Below are 19222 nucleotides of genomic sequence, written 5' to 3' on the forward strand. Positions count from 1 at the left end.
TAGGGGGCTGGGATTGTGGCTCAGCAGTAGAGCACTCGTCTAGCACATGCGAGGCCCTGGGTTCGATCCTCAGTACCACATTAAAAAAAAAAAAAAAAAAGGACTGGGGATGTGGCTCAGTGGTTAAGCACCCTGGGTTGAATCCCTGCACACACACACACACACAAAAAAAAAAAAAGTTGGGGGGAGCTGGGTAATATACTTTCGTGATAGAGCACTTGCCTGTCATGTGTAAGCCCTGGGTTCAATCCCATGTACTGCAAGGGAAAAAAAAAAAAAAGAACCTTCTAAAACTTTGTTCTCTAGTCTTGCTTTCTAATAGCTATGAATTTTTGTGTTCTTTTATGTTTTGAATACTTCTGGGTTCATGAAATTTAAGCCCCGCATGCCCTCAGAGATAGTCAAATCCAGGGCCCAGGGTTTACCAATGTACTTCCCAAGGTAAATCAAAGGGATGCCTGGCAATTAATTAACTCTACTAATGGTTCAAGAGTTGGCCTCAAAACCTGAGGATTGAGGCCCTCAACCCTCTGCTAATGACTGGGAGGTCAACTGGTAGCTACATGGCAGGGAATCTGTTTAGACTCTAGGTCTCCCCTTCTTCTCTGGGAGATGATCAACCTTGGACTTAATGTTTCACTTCTAAACTTTGATGTTTTTCAACCTGAGAGGGAGGCAAGTAAATGCCCTGATGAGGCCAGGTCATGTTCATTCTCACTATTTGGAAAAGAGGTGAGCCAGTGAGAAGAGTCTGGGCTTCCCAGAACAGATAGAGATTAGGGGTCCTCTCCCAGGGAGGTGGGTTGCTCCTGGGATACTCCCTATGTAATTGAGGTGTGCACTGAATTTATTCCAAACATATGGTCCTGAAACTAATAGGAGCAAGAGCCAAGTGGGGATTGGTCCCAATGTCATCTTGGAAGGGGATGTGAAGGCTGCAGTATGAGAAGAGGCCTAAGGGCTCCCTCCTTTGAGCAACATAGCTTATTGGACAGTGGGAAGGCCAGAAAGTTGGTGCAAAGCTAGTAGGCAGTGTGGCCTTATGGGCCAGAATACCAGGGTAGATGGGACAGAGTCACTAACATTATCAGCTTGGCCACCATGAGGGCAGAAGCTAGCCCAGGCCCTTCCCCACCTTCTTTTCAGTTTTATGGGCCTCTGGTAGCCCCTGTTCCCCAGCCCCCGGCCACCTTTCCTGCTGTGCTTATCTTCAGTTCTTTTGTCATTCTAGCTGCTCAACTGGGAAGGAAGGTGGCTGTAGTCGACTATGTGGAGCCCTCTCCCCAAGGTAGGCAGTCCCTGATAGGAACCTTGTGTCCTAGGGAAGGGTTTGGGAGATGGAACCTAGTTCATATATAGAAGGTGACTGATACAAAATCATTTGTCCCCCTCTGTTCATTGTCTCTGGAGAGTGTCCTATTTCAGATGTAAACTGTCTTTATTTTAAAAATTCTTTACCCTCATGTTTAAAATGGTGCTGAACACAGTTACAGAGAGAATATTCCTATGGTATGACTCACCTGGGCCATGTTTGAATTACAGAACAATGGCCACTTAAAGGGATTCTAAACCACCATAGAGCAGAAGTCCTCCTGTGCGTCTCTGTATATGAATTCAAATGTGATTTTCCCAGGGCTGGGAATATGGCCAATGAAAATAGTGAAAGAGTACTTGCCTAACATGTGAAAGGCTCTGGGTTTGATTCTTGGCACTACAAAAAAAAAAAAAAGTGCACTTCCCAATGTTGCAGGCACCAAGTGGGGCCTTGGCGGCACCTGTGTGAATGTGGGCTGCATCCCCAAGAAGCTGATGCATCAGGCGGCACTGCTTGGGGGCATGATCCAGGATGCCCACCACTATGGCTGGGAGGTGGCTCAACCCATCCGGCATGACTGGTGAGGAGCTCATTATGGGAAGTTCCCAGTTCTTTTCTGCTACTCTTAAGTAGAGGAAGAGATTTATTCCCTACTAACTCTCACTGGGAGCAGCTATAGGACAGGAGCTTTCAACTAGGGGTAGCTCTGAACCTGAATCCCCAGATATTTGGCAATCTCTGGAGACACTTTTGGTTTTCCCTGGGTCGGGGAAGGGTTTGCTTCATTTCCTGAGTAAAACCCAGGGATGCTGCTAAATGTCCTACAGTGCATGGAATAGGCCTACCAAGAATGATCCAGCCCCAAAGGCCAATGTGGGGACATAAAGCCTCTTCGGTTTAGTTCTTTTGGGAAGAAGATTGATGGAGGCAGTAGCACATGGTTCTGCTCAGAGCTCACATACAGGTGACTGAGACAGGATGTTGCCTGCCAGGTATGACGTCCTGGATGCAGAACCACTACATTTGAATGATTGTGGGCCAAAGCCTCTGTTTCCTGATTTCAAAGATTCATAGCCCCAAACTCTGGTGAGAGGTCATGATGCCCATGAGGAAGAACATCACATTGTACTCCTTTAGACACACTTCCACTTCTTAATATTTAGATAAATGTACTATTTGCATCTAGTCTGTTTGAGATTCCATAGTTAACACTTCTATTGTGGTTTTTACATTTTGTTTTCTGTTTCAAAGGAGGAAAATGGCAGAAGCTGTGCAAAACCATGTGAAGTCCCTGAACTGGGGGCACCGTGTCCAACTGCAGGACAGGTACTGAGACTTCCACAGTCCTTAGTGGCTATGTAGTGAGGCCCTCAGTGGGAAAACTCCCCTCCTGGCCTTCCCAAATTCTATTCATACCTGGACAAGCTCTTTCTGATTGTGCAGAGTAAACCCTGGTAGGCTGTAAATGCACAGCCAAGATAGGACAAGGGGTCCATTCTCCTGGGTGGGAACACAGACAAGGGGTGGACAGAGCAACTGCTGTGGGAAGTGGGGGATGCCCTCGAGGCCCAGAACTGAGTAGAACCCAGGGACAATGAAGAGTTAAAGAGGGACATATATCCAAATAGCCAGAGCCTGATGAGAAAAGAGGTCATTCAGGGACAGGGAGGCCTCAGGCCTGAGGTCTTCCTGGGACTCCACAATGGGCAGCTTCCCACTCAAGCCAGGGAAGCTGAACCAAGGAAGCTGGCCCCCTTGTCCACTGCCTGGACTTCACCAGCCAGTTGCCCTACCAGAAAACTAAGCCACCTTTTGTTACAGTTTTTTGTGTCTTGTCTTTCATATGGAGCTCCATATTCCCAAGTTTGGTTTTCTGAAGGTAGTAGGCTCTGCCATCCTTCTTCTGGCCCCAGGCAGCTCCCAGGCAGGTGCAAAGCAGGCCCAATTCACAGCCACCCCTAAAGGGAGAATAGCAGGGACCTGGGTTGTTTCAGTTTTTCATTATTATGAATAATGCTATGTTCCTCTGTATCACACAGCTGTTTCCTATTGTCATGATAAGTGAAGGGCATGTGTACAGGAGCTTCCTATAGCTCAGATAGCCCAGAAAGGCACAGAGCTTGGAGGTGGAGATAATGCACAATGAGGAGGCAAACCCATCTCCAAACTATTAAGAACTTCTGAGATAGCATGGTCTTTATAATTAGTGTGGGTCATTTCTTTTTTTCTTTTTTCTTTTTTCAGTTGTAGTGGGGATTGAACCCAGGGGCACTCTACCACTGAGCTACACTCCTAATCATTTTTCTTTTTTAATTTATTTTTATTTCATTGATTGATTGATTGTGGTATTGGGGATTGAACCCAGGGCCTTGTGCATGTGAGGCAAGCACTCTACCAACTGAGCTATATCCCTAGCCCCTTATTTTTTTATTTTGATACAGGATTTCACTAAGTCGCCCAGGCTAGTCTCGAACTCACAATCCTTCTGCCTCAGCCTCCTGGATACTGGGATTACAGATATGTACACTGCCCCTAGCTGCATGGATCATTTCTGCATATTATGCACCTGACCACTGCTGGGCCCCACCAACTACATTAAGCCCCTCCTTCAGGCAACACCAAGTCCTAAAGGCAGAGAGGGTGGCACCTACATGATAGGCACCTTAGTTTCTTGTTGGTACATGCCTAGGCTTAAGGCCTGGCCCTTGTCATTGCCTACCAGGGCTTGAACATGGGTTTTCAGGACAGTTCTGAGTTGACTTTTGTCCCTGCCTTGACACCTATGGTCACCATGTACCAGGGAAGCATAGAGAATTGGCAAGATGCCCTTCATACCCTCATGTTTCCCAGCATGGTATTCTGCTCATGTTCATACAAGCACCTTAGCATAGGTACCAGATCCTGGGCTGGACCTTGCCTTTTTTGCTTTTTTTTTTTTTTTTTAGTTTTTTGTTTGTTTGTTTGTTTTATTTTTTGCAGTATTGGGAAGGATCCTGGGGCCTTATACATGCTAGACAAGTTCTCTATCTCTGAGGTATATTCTCAGTTCCAAAGCTTATCTTTTAGCAGTCTATATGATGATATCCATTCTAATCTGATCACTGAATTTTAATTTGCAGAGGAAATGTTGAAAATCCTTATTTTTGTTTTTGCAGAAAAGTCAAGTACTTTAACATCAAAGCCAGCTTCATCAATAAGCACACTGTTTGTGGCATCGCAAAAAGTGGGAAAGAGGTAAATGCTCACCTTGCCCCTCATGATTCTCTCCAGGCATTCTGAGGACCTGGGGTCCAGTCTTGTTCAGCTTAAGTGTTGTTCTAGTAATAAGCACTGCTGGAATTAAACTAACGACTTCCTTTGAGATCACACTTCTTCAAAATGATTAAATAGGGCTGGGAGTTTAGCTCTGTGATAGAGTGCTTGCCTAGCATGCGTCAGATCCTGGGTTTCAACCCTAGCTCTGCCAAAAAAAAAAAAAATATATATTTAACAGTTTGTGCATGGGATGCACATCATGTCAAGCTGCCCAGCTATTCAGGGTGATGGGCTGACAGGGAGCATGATTACAACCTCTTTGCAGAATTTTGTAGTGATTTGAGGAGATAAGATGCCTGCTGGGTACTTGTAAATTGTGAAGTGCTTGGAGTTGGAGTATCACCCTGTCCCTTCCACCTGTAACCTCCTGTTGTCTCCTGTCTGAAAGACTTTTGACAGATCCCTGCTCTGTATGACTCTGAGCTACTGGTAGGGGGCTATAGTGAAGGGTACTGTTGTCCTGCCGTACCAGCAGGCATTTGAGCCTTTTGTTGGGTGATCATAGTATACAGTTTGATCTGCAGCTTTCTTGGTTTATTCTCAGACTCTGCTTTCAGCTGACCACATCGTCATTGCTACTGGAGGACGGCCGAGGTACCCCACACATGTGAGTGTCCCCAAAACCCAGCTTCCCCTGCACCCCTGAGCAAATTAATGGTCCTTAGAATTACATGCTTCCCACATCAAAGCTTTCACCCCTTTGTTTCTTCTATACATCTTTATTTCCTTTTCAGTTCTCTCTCGAATACATTCTGCTGAAACTGGAGGTCTCCAGAGATCTCTTCTATTGCTGAATCCTCAGAATTATTCTTATTGCACTCTTTAGTTAGATCCTGGGTATCACTGAGCCTGTTTTCCTTTCATACTAGTGTTCCTTCTCCTCTTCCATTTTCTCCCCTCCTCCTCCTTTTCTTCTTCCTCCTCCTCATTCTTTTCTCCTCCCTCTCCCCTCCCTTTCTTTCTCTTCCTCTCTTCTTCCCTCCCTCCCTCTCTATTTTTAAGTGATAGAGTCTCACTGTTTTGCTCAGGCTGGCCCTGAACTACTCTGCTCAAGTGACCCTCCTCTTCAGTTTCTTTATAGCTGGGACTGCAGGTTCATGCCAACACATCCAGCCCTAGTGACCTTTCTTCTAAGTCTTCATTGTTGACTCTTCCTTTTCTCTTTAACCTCAGAATGTTGGAGCATGGAAAATTTAAGCCTTTTTTATCTTTCTTCTCCTCCCCCACTTTTAAAAAATTGGAAATAAATTCAAATATCCTAAATTCACCCTTTTATAAATACAATTCAATGGCTTTTAGTACATTCAGAGAGTTGCACAACCATCAGTCACCAACTTCCATCTTCAGAACTTTTTAATCATCCCAAACAAAGTCTCTGCACCCATTAAACAACAGTTCTCCGTCCTTTTCTCCCCCAGCCCCTGATGGCCACCATTCTCCTTTCTGTCTCTATGAGTTTGAGTATTCTAGATACACAAAAAAGTGGGTTCACACAGTTTGTGTTTTTGTGACTGGCTTATTTCAAAGGCTCATCCATGTTGTTGTAGTATGTGCCAGAATTTCCTTTATTTTTTAAGCCTGAATGATACTCCAGTGTATGTGTAGATCACATTTTATTTATCTACTTGTCCACAATGAATATCTCAGTGGTTTGCTGTTTTTTAACTATTGTGAACTGTGCTGCTGTGGCTATCTGTGTAAAAGTTTTCTGGGGGATTTGGTTTTTATTTCTCTTGTGAATTTACTTAGGAAAGGAATTCAGATCATATGGTCACTGTAACCTTTTGAGGAACTACCAGATGGTTTTTCAAAGTGGCTATACCATTTAGCAGTGTACAAAGCGGTGTACATTCCCTCCAGCAATGAACAAAGGCCACAATTTCTAGTTTCTTTACATATCTTATAATTTTTTGTGATAAGTTGAACTTTTCAAATAATGTGAGTTATTGTGATAATGCTGGAAATTAGATTCTCCTTCCTCTCTAGAATTTTTCTGTTGTTTTGCTGTTTGGTGACTTATTTGAACTAATTTTATAAAGTATTTGTTCTTTGTTATATGTGGCTACTGAAGTCTGCTTGCTCAGTGAAAGACTTAAGTAGAGAGTTCCTTAAACATCTGGAACCATGAAACCTCCCAGTCTTTGTTGAGGACTATGTCCATTTTCAGGGTGCTGTCAACACTCAGTTGGACAGTAAATAACTCTATTTTGCTTCCTGCTTGTGCAGAGATTAAGGTTAGCCCAAGATGAGAGCCCTTAGTCTTTCCTGATGTGTGCACAACCCAATGCATTTGCCTGGCCTTCTAGATACCCAGAGATATTGTGGAGCTTTTCAGAGCACCTGTGAATATTCATTCCTCATTTTTTCTTTTTCAACTTCTTGGTTCACCTGTTGTTTGCCTTACCTGTTATCCATCACCTCAGGAAGCCATGAAGATAAAATGTTGGCCAGATGCCCAGGGAGAGGCTTTTAGCACTGGCCATACTGGAGTAAAGTTATGACCTACCAGCCAGCTCAAATGCTAGTGTTCTTTGGGAAAGAGGCTTTGTAAGGCACCCAGCTCTGTCTTGCTATCTCTGGTGCTGTCATTTTTTAAGACTGGGAGACAGGACTAGGGTAAGTTAAACTCTCCTCATAGAGATGCTGTTTTTATTGACTTCCCTCTGTTTCTCTTGATTCAGTATTCCCTGTGTTGCTGTGAGTTCTTAGTTGATTTTTCAGAGCTCTGAAAAGGTGAATCTGGCCAGACCCAATGGTGAATGCCTGTAATCCAAGTGACTTGGGAGGCTGAGGCAGGGGGATCACAAGTTCAAAGCCAAACTCAGCAACTTAGCAAGGCTTAAAGCAACTTAGTAAGGCTTGAAGCAACTTAGCAAGACCCTGTCTCAAAATAAAAAATAAATGCTTGACATGGTGGTACACACCTGTAATCTCAGTGGCTCAGGAGACTGAGGCAGGAAGATGGAAAGTTCAAAGTGAGTTCAAAGCCTCAGCAACTTAGCAAGGTCATGAGAAACTTGGTGAGACTTTGTGTCAATATAAAATACAGAAAGGGCTGGGGATGCAGCTCAGTATTAAGTGCCCCTGGTTCAAGCCTCAGTACCAAAAATAAATAAAAATAAAAAGGGCTGGGGATGTGGCTCAGTTCCTCAGGATCTCAGTCTCAGATCCACATTGAGCACCCCTGGGTTCAATCCCCTTTACAGAAAAAAAAAAAAATTTGAATCTGAACTTTCTTGCCGGTTTTTTCTCTGCTTTCACAGAGGGTTGGATTTTGGGAGGTCCTATTCTGCTGACATCATCGCCTGGCCCAGTCTTCTGGGATGAGGGGGCTTTTCTGTCCTCCTGGAGGGCAGAGTTGAGGAAGGGGCCACAGAGTGAGCTTGGGTGGGGAAATGGAGGAGCTGCTGCAGGGAAAGTAAGAAGCAGGAACAGGAATTTGGCTAAGGCTACATCCTCACAAGTCTCTCAGGGACCTAGATGTTACCAGCCCTCAACATGTTAGCTGCAAAAAAGCTCATGAAGCCCACAGGTCTCATGGTCCTGGAAGCCACACCAGCCTCTGATTAGACCCAGGTGGAGCTTGGATGGAGGAAGAACAAAGGGTTCCTTTTTAGATGGGAACAGAGACGTGTGAACATCTAAACCCTCAACTTCTACTTCTGTTCTGTGCTTGCCCTAAAAAATGGGGAAGAAAAGAGACCAGAGTAATATGAGTTCCCCCAGTCCTCAGAGGGCCATGGGACCTCTGTCTGGCAAGTCAAAAAGAGCAATCTCTAAGGTGGCACTAGCTGCTTGTGCACAGAGGTGGCCCTTAGGCAGACTGCTTGGCTCCATAGATGACACAGTGCCATCGTTCAAGTTTGATTCAGTGGACAGGATTGAAGTGACCCCATCAGCCAGGAGTAAGGCTCTGGTGGTTGTAAGTCCCCAGGGCCATAGTCACCTCAGCTCCTTAAGGGTGCTGAGCAGAGCTGTATATGCCCCCATGCTTCAGTGCCCTATGGACATTCCTTGGCCTGCTCACCCTGCTGTACTGCTGGTGTCTCTGCTTTCCCACAGGAAACTGGAGCTACAGTTCCCAGGTCCTGGAGAAGGCAGCTCAGTGGCTGATCCACTCTCTCCACTGCCCACTGCTATCCCTGGTGTGCATTCCTTGAGTGCATGCCAAAACTTGCTTCTGTTTAAGTCCCTTTGATTTTCAGACCTTTTGTTTTTCCTTGTGCAAACTGGAGAAATTCATGACTTTATTTTATTTTGGCCAGTTGGAATTGTAAACTGTTTGAAATCTATTTCCTCTCCACCAGCACATCTTAACTTTCATAAGGCCAAGAGGATGCATGACCTTGGGACTCCCCCACCTGCTTAGCTGCCCCATATCAAAGGATCTATATCATTCCTGGGCACAGAACTCATCCTAAATGGTCTCAGAGGGATTTCTGGTGTGTCTAGCCTGCAATCTCGTGTCCTCAGAACCATCAACTCCCCATGTCCTACCTGTTCTCAGCCCGTGATGCTTATCCTCTTCTTCTGTCCTACTCTGGTGCCTGGCCCCTGTCACTGGGACATTGCAGAGCTCTCCTGATCTCTGATTTTCTTTCTTTCCTTCCTACGAGCCCAAGGCCTTGAGCGTGCCAGGCAAATACTCCACCACTGAGCTAAAACCCCAATCTCTGATTTTCCAACCTCTTTACCCACTTCTCTCTCATACTGGACCCCCAGACCTGAGCATTACTCCCTTGGTCTGCATGCCCCCATCTCCTCCCTTACTGAGTACCCAGACAGAGTCATGGGAGGACCAGCTCTCTGTCTGTGTGGCCCCTACAGCTGCCATGCTTTTCTAAGGCCCCATGCTCTTATCTGCATCAAGGTCAAGTGGAAAATTTCAGAGAGCAGAAAGAGCCACCCAGGCAGACACACACTGAATTTGATATATAGACAGGTCACTTTCTATCCCCAGAGAGGTTACAACCTGAAGACAAGTTCCATTGTTCAAGTTTGAAGAGAAACCTTCTCCACATGTGGGCTGGGTGTGATTCTGGTTGTTTCTTCAAAAGAAGCATTCTCTTTGAGGAGGTTCTTGGGACAGACCAAATGGCATTCCTGTCATATTGATCTTCTTTTCTTTGATAGATTGAAGGTGCCTTGGAATATGGAATTACAAGTGATGACATCTTCTGGCTGAAGGAATCCCCTGGAAAAACGTAAGGTCTAGCATGCCCAGGATGAGAATCCTCTTTTTGCTCGCTAGCATCAGTGTCTGTTAGAGTCCATGGCACTGTTCACTTCTCAGTCCATTCTTTCCAGTTTTTCTAGAAGAATGAAGAAAGAGGGGCTGGGGATGTAGCTCAAGTGGTAGCGCGCTCACCTAGCATGTGTGAGGCACTGGGTTCGATTCTCAGCACTACATAAAAATAAAATATTGTGTCCACCTAAAACTAAAAAATAAATATTAAAAAAGAATGAAAAAAAGAAAGACTTTCATGTGTGCCTCTCTGCAGGGCTGTTGATGCTGTGTGCTATGACTGTTTTAGAAGTTATAGCACAAATGTCACATAAAGTGAGTCAGCCATTTATTCTCTAGGTCAGTAGTTGTTCAGCATGGTTCCCCGGAACCCTAGAGTTCCTTAGGGACATCAGGGAGGGCCTCAATCAAATGTCCTCAGTATCATTTGCTTGAAATCTAGAAAAAGATCCAAAAGCCTCAGAAGTTACATCCCAGTTGATACCAGCAGCATGCAGTTGGCACACATGCATTAAGTACGTCCACATGCTCACAGTGCAACTGGTCCAGGGGTCCCAGGTCCAGGCAGCTTCTGATGGCTACAAGTGTGACTTCCAGCTTGCAGGGACCAGAGGAACCACCAGAGGGCAGCAGAGGCTTGTTTGATAGCAGTGTTTGGCCATAAGGAAATCCTGGTAGAAAAGTCCCAGAGATGGGCAGTGTGTGTGTGTGTGTGTGTGTGTGTGTGTGTGTGTGAGAGAGAGAGAGAGAGAGAGAGAGAGAGAGAGAGAGAGAGAGAGAGAGAGAGAGAATGCAGGTGTGTATGTGTGTGTGTGTGTTGAAATGTATTTGTGGGGAGTGTCTGTGTGTGTCACATGCTCTACTTGCCTTCAGTAATTCACACTAAATGAGGTGGCATCTTTGGGATCAGGTCTGGAGTCTCTTAAATGGTTGTGGTATTGTTTCTTTGACCTTTCTATCATGAATGAATATCTCAGTAGTTTATCTTTCTTACCTTGTATCATAAATATTACTTATTCATTTTTTCAATTATTAAAATGATGAAAAATACACATAAAATTTACCATTTTGCTGGTGGCATGTGCCTGTAATCCCAGCTAGGCTGGAGGATCACAAGTTTGAGATCAGCCTCTTTAACTTAGAGAGGAGGCCAGCCTCCTTAACTTAGAGAGACCTTATCTCTAAATAAAATTTAAAAAGGACTGAGACCAGCTGGGGATATAGCTCAGTGGTAAGGCACTTGCCTAACATATGTGAAACCTTGGGTTCAATCCCGAGCACTGCAAAAAAAAAAAAAAAAAAAACAGTGGGGGGTTGCTGGGGGCGATATAAGACAGTGGTAGAGTGCCCCTGAGTTAAATCTCTAGTATCATAAATTTTTATCATTTAGACCTTTTATTTATTTTTTAAACATATATATATATGTATATATATATATATTTATATTTTAGTGGTAGTTGGACACAATACCGTATTTTATTTTTTTTATTTTTAAATGGTTCTGAGGATCGAACCCAGGACCTCACATGTGCAAGGCAAGCACTCTACCGCTGAGCCACAACCCCAGCCCCATCATTTTGACCTTTTAAAGTCTACAGTTCAGTGATGTCAAATACACTAATAATTGTTGGGTAACTATTACCATCATCCATTTCCAGAACTCTTCATTTTTGCAAATTGAAACTCTGCAGTACACCTCATCCCCACACCCCAGCCTCTGGAACCACCATTCTATTTTCCATTTCTATGAATTTGACAATTCTCACTACCTCCTGTAAGTGAACATACACAGTATTTTTCCTTTTATGACTGGCTTATTTTGCTGAACATCATGTCTTCTAGCTTTCTGCATATTGGAGAATGCATCAGAATTTCTTTTCTTCTTAAAATTGAATAATATTGCATTGTATATATCACATTTCATTTGTACATTCATCCAGTATGTGCTTGGGCTCTCCCACCTCTTGGTTTTTATGAATAATAGTGCCTTGAATATGGGTATACACATATCTATTTGAGTCCCTGCTTTTGATTCTTTTGGATATGTACCCAGAAGTAGATTTGCTAGATTTATGGTAACTGTACTTTTTAAGAAACTTTAGCTTTATAAGAAACTGCTAAACTGTTTTCCATAGCAGCTTCAGCATCTTACATTCTCATTAACAGTGCAGTGGGGTTAGAATGTCTCCATATCCTCTCCAGTTATTTTCTGGTCCTGATGGGATGAGGTGGTCTTATACATTTTATATATACCTTTCAGGGGTCTTTCCTACACGTAGAAAAGCTGACTCCAAAGGCAGATGCCCTTCAACCTCAACATATGGCTGGCTATACCCTGTCCTACATGTATTTCTGCCTACTTCTCCATTATCCCCCATAACTTGGGCATCAGCTTTTATTTATTTATTTATTTTTGTACTAGAGATTGAACTCAGGGGTGCTTAATCACTGAGCTATACCCCTAGACCCTTTTATTTTTTGAGATAGGGTCTCCCTAAGTTGCTTAGGGCCTCACTAAATTGCTGAGGCTGGCCTTGAACTTGTGATCCTCTGCCTCAGCCTCTTGAGTTGCGGGAATTATAGGCATGTGCCATCACTCCTAGTGCAACAGCTTTTTTATAAGATATAAAATAGAAAGGACCCTCTCTTCCCATTCCAGTGGAATGGTCATGATACCTGTTTGCCTATGGCACTTCCATCCTCCCCCTAAAATTGTAGCTGAGCTCATCCTAGTTTGTATCTGCCTGTCTGCTGCCTCTCACAGGATCCCCAGATTAAGGTTTATCTTTTGAATTGGTGATATTTTTTTCAAATTTTTTATTTATTTTTGTGGCAGTGCTAGAGATCAAACCCAGGGCCTTATAAATACTAGGCAAGCACATTACCATTAAGCTACATGCTCAGCCTAAATTTTTGTCACATTATCACTATTTCCTTTTTTCCTTTATGCTGTAATTTTTAGGTTTTTTGTTTGTTTGTTTGTTGTTGTTTGTTTATTTTATTTTTTCAATGCTGGGAATTGAACCCAGGGCATTGCACATCATATGCTGGGCAAGACTACATCACTGAGCTATATCCCCATTCCCTTAACTGGTCGTGTGTGTGTGTGTGTGTGTGTGTGTGTGAGAGAGAGAGAGAGAGAGAGAGAGAGAGAGAGAGAGAGACTGGGGATTGCCATCCTTCTGACAGGCTCCTGAGTCACTGGGATTCTAGGCATATACTGCCACACCTACCCCCTTATCTGTTTTTGTTGTTGTTATTGTTTGTTTGTTTTTACCTTTTACTCCTTTTACTGTCTGATAGGTTATATGGGCCACAATCAGTCATCTTTTTGAGTATTTATTGGCTGTATTTGAAATTGAGAGTGTGTTCTATGAGCATGTGAGTATGTACATGTTTGTGTGAATTAACTGATTGGTCCTTGACCTGCTTTCTATTTGGTTGTTGATGACTTTTTTTTTTCCCCCTGTACCAGGAATTGAACTCAGGGGCACTTAGCTACATCCCCAGTCCTATTTATATTTTATTTTGAGGCAGGTTTTCTCTTAAGTTAGTTAGGGCCTTGCTAAGTTACTGAGACTGGCTTTGAACTATTGATCCTTCTGCCTCAGCCTCCCAAGTTGCTTGGATTATAGGCGTGCACCACTGTGCCTAGCTGATTCTCCTTCCCTCCCCCCACCAATTCCCTTATCTTTTTCTTATCTTCCAGCTGTTTTGTATTTTAGAAATTCGACCCTGTGTCATACATGGTGCAGATTTTCTCAGCTTCTCATGTCTTTGAACTTGTGATGTACAAATGGTTTCCTTTTTTTTTTTTTAATGTAACTTAAATCTCTTTTTACATTTAATGGCTTTTAGATTTATTACATGCTCAGAAAGGCCTGCCTCACCTCCAAGATTTTTTTTTTTTTACACTGATTTCTCTTGGTAGAATTTATTCATGCTTTCCAGCTTCTTCATAGTGCTTTATGTGCGAGACCCATCATGAAACAATCTTGAAGATTCAATAACCCTGGAAGCCAGGCCCTGCCAGACACCTCTGTCCAGGCTGAGGCCTCCCATAAGCTCAGGTCAGTGTCTTGAACTGTCACCAAAGACTAGCATTTTCTGAGTTATGATCAGAAAATAGGTGTACACAGACTGTGGATGTACACAGCAGTGTAGCCCAGGAAGGACCTCCCTCTAGTGAGATGGTACAGGATTGGGGGACCTCTCCTATGTGACCTTGTTCTAGGGGCAGCCCACTCAGCTAGGAAGACAAGGCTTCAGATATTTTGGTCAAGAAAGAAACTTCAGTGTTTATTTTCTTCAGGAAAAAAAAATTCAAAGTTTTTTGTTTTTTTTTTAAAGCTCTTTCGTTTAGAAGGAATCTAGGTATGTTATTGTTAAGAAAAAAAGTGTTTGCAATGTATCAGTCACCCGTTTAGTTCTGAGCATGATTTATGTGAGGAAATGGTTTTTTTAAAAATTAAGCTGGAGATATATCCCTGTACGATGCTTCTGTGAAAATGCAGCTTTTGTCCAGCGCTGTTAATGCAAGTTGTAACAGTGTAATATGGGAGTCAGTGTTTACATGTTACATTCCTCCGCAGCAGTCAAAATAAGCCCGGAGGGTCTACAGTAGCATTTCTGTATTTTATCAGCTTGGGCTGGGGCTGAGGGGGAGGCCTCCACTCACACTTGGAGGGGCTGTTTCTGCCAGATTTATTTGCCTTATAAATATTCCCCATGTTTATTTTAACTCGCCTTTAAAATGGAGCTGAAATTAATATGGACCTTAGGGCTGCCCCTCTGGCCCCAGAGTGCCCTGGAGTCTGGTGGGGACATTTTGACTTGGCCCCATCCAGGAGGCCAGTTCAGTGGCTGAGGATATTCAGCTTCCTTGGGCCTCTGTCTGCAGTGGACACTACATCTACTGGTTGACATTTCGGTACTAAGGATGGGTCATTTCTGTCCCAACCCATGTCCTTGGGGAGTTGTGCAGCACAAAGACTTCCTTTCCTCTACTTGTATGTGCATAAGCAGCTGCACCATGGTAGAACTTTCTTTCAGGTCTGTCTACATGGGATGCAGTGAGAAATGAAATAAGTTAAGCCCATAGTGAGGCCTGTGGCCCTTCAGCCTCCATGCTGCCTTTACCCTTGAGCATTATGTGAGGAACACCTCTACTCCCATCCCCACCCTGGCTTCTTGGATGACATCCAGGTCTGAGAGGGAGCCCATGGCTAGAGAGATGACAGGCATGGGGCAATCATGCCTGAGCCCTGTTCATAGGAAATAGAATTAAATGATATCCTTCACTCAACAGCTGGGTGCTGGCAAATAGCTATATTTGTCAGCCACATAGTAGGCTAAGCACCTGAGTCAGTATCTGTGAAGATGATCAACCCTGTGTAGAGAACCTCTGGGAAGGCAGCATTAGTTTGTGGGAGGTGGGACCCTTAGGCCCGATGGGGTCAGGGACCTTCCTGGTTGCCCCAGATCCTCATAACTGCACCTTTGGGGGAAAAGGAGCTGTCCTCCCATCTCAGGGGACTGGGACCAGCCAGTACAAAATCCTGGGTGGAACTCCATGCTGGTACCTACTCAGCTTTGGCCACCTGGATATCAGCTTTGTGCCCAGATTGGTTGCTTTTCCATTTTTCAGTTTATTTCTCTGTCAAAATCCAAAATAGGTGGAAGACATGAGGATAATTCTGGGGCAGGGACAGGGTCCCCTGGGCAGGTAGCAGGGGCTTCTTTAGGAAGAATGGTCAGTGAGATAATGGCCGCTGTAGATAGCTGTTCACCAGCAGCTGTAGAAGTAGGGATATAGAGTGGATGTGTGGCCCTGCATGGCTGAGCCATTCTGTTTCAGAAATCAAGGCCATTGCTGTGGAGGGATTGTAGAAGGTGAGAAAGGGAAGCTTGCTTCCCAAAGCTCCTTTAAGGAGACAGCATTGGGGTCATGATTCAAATGCAACCAGGTGTGGCCTGGAAGGAGTCTGATATCTTAAGAGGAACCTACCCCTTGCCTTCTTCCCATCTGCTCCTCTGCACTGTGGTAGAAACTCAGTCCTGGTTGCCCAGCCTGCCCAGGTCTAGCATCCCTGATTTCTCCCTTCTGCACTTCCAAAGTCCTGGGCTCTGCCTTTTTCCCTTAATACCAGGTTTCAGGGCTCAGATACCCTAACCCTGAAGCAAGGGATCACAGCTACTCTATTACTTACTTACCTACTTACCTCCTGGGAAGCTGATCTGGGGCTTGCTGTGTATGAAGGTCAACTTTCTACAAATCTGAGCCCTGAGCTGGCAGCATTAGGATCAGGAAAAGGATGGCTGTCTCAGGGAGACTCTTTCCCTACATTGGACCTAGTCTAAAGTTCAATAACTGAGGTGTTATTTCCAGATAGCAACCAAGACCACCTTGTTCCTGCTGTCCACCTGGGTAGCCCCTGTGCAGGTCCCAGGAGGCTTATAGAACAGGGGATCAATCTCATCCATAGCTCCCAGCTCTACTCAGGGATTCCCTGGGCTGCCCACTGGTTCTTGGAAGGAGACCAAAGCCAGCTCAGGACTATCTACTCTCTTGTGGCCACATTAGCATTTCAGGGTTCTCTGTCCTTGGATTTTTCTGGGTCCTGTGAAGCAGGGAGAGTGTTTTTATAACTTGGGCTGATTTAACACTTCAGTTTGTCCTAGGAGGAGCTTTTGTTTGACCTCTTTTATCTTGAAGTTCAGAAGTCAGTCAGATACCATGTCTGTTTTTCTGTTTTCCTAAGTGCAAGAGGGAGAAAGGTAAATTTTATCTTAGGGAGAGCTACAATTCTTTTTTTTTTTTTTTTTGGAACAAATCACCCCTGCATTTTCTGCTTTTGCATTTTCTGCTTAGTGTACACATTCCTTTGGTGTTGTGTTCAGCAAAAGGGATACCAGCTATCTGCCTGGGACTTGGTTCCTAGACTGTTAAGCCTCTCTACCCATCTGTCTGTGTCCTTGCAGCTAAAATATTATGGAGCCAGGACCTGAGATAACATCTATTTCCTAGCAGTTGGCCTGCACAGAGGCTCTGGCAGGCCCAATGTTGGTGCCTAAGGGGTTGGATTGGGCTACCAGATCCCAGGCAAGCCCAGAGCCAGACTCCGCTGGGGTAGAAGCTTTGGGGGTGCCTCACCCTGGTGCTGCCTCTCTGGGGCATCCAGAACTCTGCAGCCTGACTGGCATTTCCTGTGCTGGAAGGACTGCCAAGGGCCCAGGTGCTCCTATAAGATTGTCACTTATATGGGTGTGCCTCCCAGAGAGTGGAACAGGGACCTTCAAGCTCAAGAGGCATATGGAGGGCTCTGTAAAACTGGGCTTTTGTGGGCCTGTGTTAATGCTTTTATTTTTGCTTCCTCTACTATTTTGATTTTGAATGAGAAAGCCTATCCTGTGATTAAGCTAATCTCATAGCAGTTATTTCTCTGTGGAAAACGCTGGTCTACTGGAAGTCAGAGAATGGAGCCTCCTGAAACACATGGAAAATTAGATTCTAGGTTCACAGGGTATAGGATGGTAACTTCTGGTGTGGGTGGGCAGACACCCTGGTTTTAGGTTTGTTTTTTTGTTGTTGTTGTTTTTTTAATAATTTTTTTTAAAGAGAGAGTGACAGAGAGAGAGAGTTTTTTTTTTTAATATTTATTTTTTAGTTCTCGGCGGACACAACATCTTTGTTTGTATGTGGTGCTGAGGATCGAACCCGGGCCACATGCATGCCAGGCGAGCGCGCTACTGCTTGAGCCACATCCCCAGCCCTTGTTGTTGTTTTTAATATTTATTTTTTTAGGTGTATATGGACACAATGCCTTTATTTTTATGTGGTGCTGAGAATCAAACCCAGGTCCTGCACATGCTAGGTGAGCGCTCTACCACTGAGCCACAATCCCAGCCCCTCCCCCCCCTTTTTTTGGCATGTTTATGTGGTACTGGGAGTTGAAACAAGGGCCTTGTGCATGCTCTACCACTGAGCTATACCCCAGGATCTTTTTTTTTTTTTTTAGTATTTTTTTAGTTGTCAGTGAACCTTTTATTTTATTAATTTATATGTGGTGCTGAGAATCAAACCCAGTGCCTTACACATGCTAGGCAAGTGCTCTGCCAGTGAGCTACAACCCCACCCCCCTAGGGTCTTTTTAATAAAGTGATAAGTCCACGGTGTCCAGCTTCCTGCCTTCAGGTCTGTTGATCTGGTTCCTTGACTTCTACCAGCACTACCATACCATGGGTAGCCATGGCCTGGACTGGTAACTCCACCTCTGTAGCAGTCTTGGCCCCCTGGTCTTCATCTGTCCTCCAGTCCTTTCCAGTGGCCAGTGGAAATTGATTCATAGTTACTCTTCTTGTAGAACTTTCTATTCCTCATGATCTGAAGAATTCTTTGTCTATATCCATTTTTGCCCCAGAATTTTCTTACTTTAGTTGGTGTGAAGGGAATTCTCTTGAGTTCTCATGTTCTGCATTCTTCAAAGAATAAACATTTTCATTATTTGATCTATTGGGGGAAGAGATGGAATAAAAACCAATACTAACAAATCATTACTCATAAGACATGAGGCCCAAAGTTACTCTCCATTTAAGCAGGAAGTAAGCTTTCATTGCGAGATTTCAGCCACGTAAGTATGGTCATGGAGTCTCATTTAGGAGTATGTCTGACTGACATCTGTCTTCCCCCTATATTTGCCTTCAGTTGGCAATTTAGAGATGCAGCCTGAGAGCTGAGGGCACTCATGAAGTAGTAACTTCTCCCCACTGCTTGTGACTGTTGGAGTAGGTAGGTGCCCAGGGTGCTGAGAGGACTCCAAGGGAGGATCTGGGGATCCAGTTTCCCCATCCACCTGTCTCCTCCATTTAGCTTCCTGTGCAGAAGGTCTAGGAAACACACATGGACTGCAGAAACAGAAAAAATTTTTGCTAGAATCAGGAGACCACATTGTTTTATGCTCAACAGTGTGGTAGGAGGGCCCAGAGATTGGCCCAACCCATTGTCCTGCAGACTGTAGATTGCAGCTGGCCCACTCCCCAAGGAGTGTTAGTAAGACACTATAGGGACCAATATAGGGGCCACATTTGTTTTGTTTCTCTAGTGCTGCATGGCTTGGCAAAATGCAGGAGTCCCATTGCATGGGCACTGCTAGAAGCAGGGAACAAAGAACATTGCATGTTGAGCACTGTTGCACTTTCCTAACTTCAGTCATGGATTTATGCCAATATATCCATGGTAACTGGATTTGTTTGTAGTTTAAGTAACGCATAATTTCATATCTTAAAGAAAGGCTCATACCACTAAACTCAGAAAGTCAAGGGTCACATATTTTCTCTCATATGGGAAG

The 19222-nt window shown here is 44.3% G+C and overlaps 1 protein-coding gene across 13 annotated transcripts in view; it reads left to right on the forward strand.

The window, feature by feature from the left end:
- Positions 1-19222, forward strand: part of Txnrd2 (thioredoxin reductase 2) — a 78084-nt gene that overhangs the window by 9900 nt on the left and 48962 nt on the right. For all 13 annotated transcript variants that reach the window (XR_006846500.2, XR_006846501.2, XR_006846502.2 and 10 more), the window contains exons 3-8: positions 1232-1288; positions 1751-1895; positions 2567-2641; positions 4471-4549; positions 5175-5237; positions 9764-9834. Coding sequence is in view for 8 of the 13 variants with exons in the window: in XM_058571718.1 (XP_058427701.1) it covers positions 1232-1288; positions 1751-1895; positions 2567-2641; positions 4471-4549; positions 5175-5237; positions 9764-9834 (490 nt within the window). In the remaining 5 variants the exon portion in view is untranslated. The remainder of the gene's footprint in view (positions 1-1231; positions 1289-1750; positions 1896-2566; positions 2642-4470; positions 4550-5174; positions 5238-9763; positions 9835-19222) is intronic.

This window comes from Marmota monax, unplaced genomic scaffold, assembly GCF_021218885.2.
Source record: "Marmota monax isolate L192 unplaced genomic scaffold, Marmota_monax_Labrador192_F-V1.1 WCK01_AAM20220418_F8-fsc00157, whole genome shotgun sequence".
NCBI lineage: Eukaryota > Metazoa > Chordata > Mammalia > Rodentia > Sciuridae > Marmota > Marmota monax.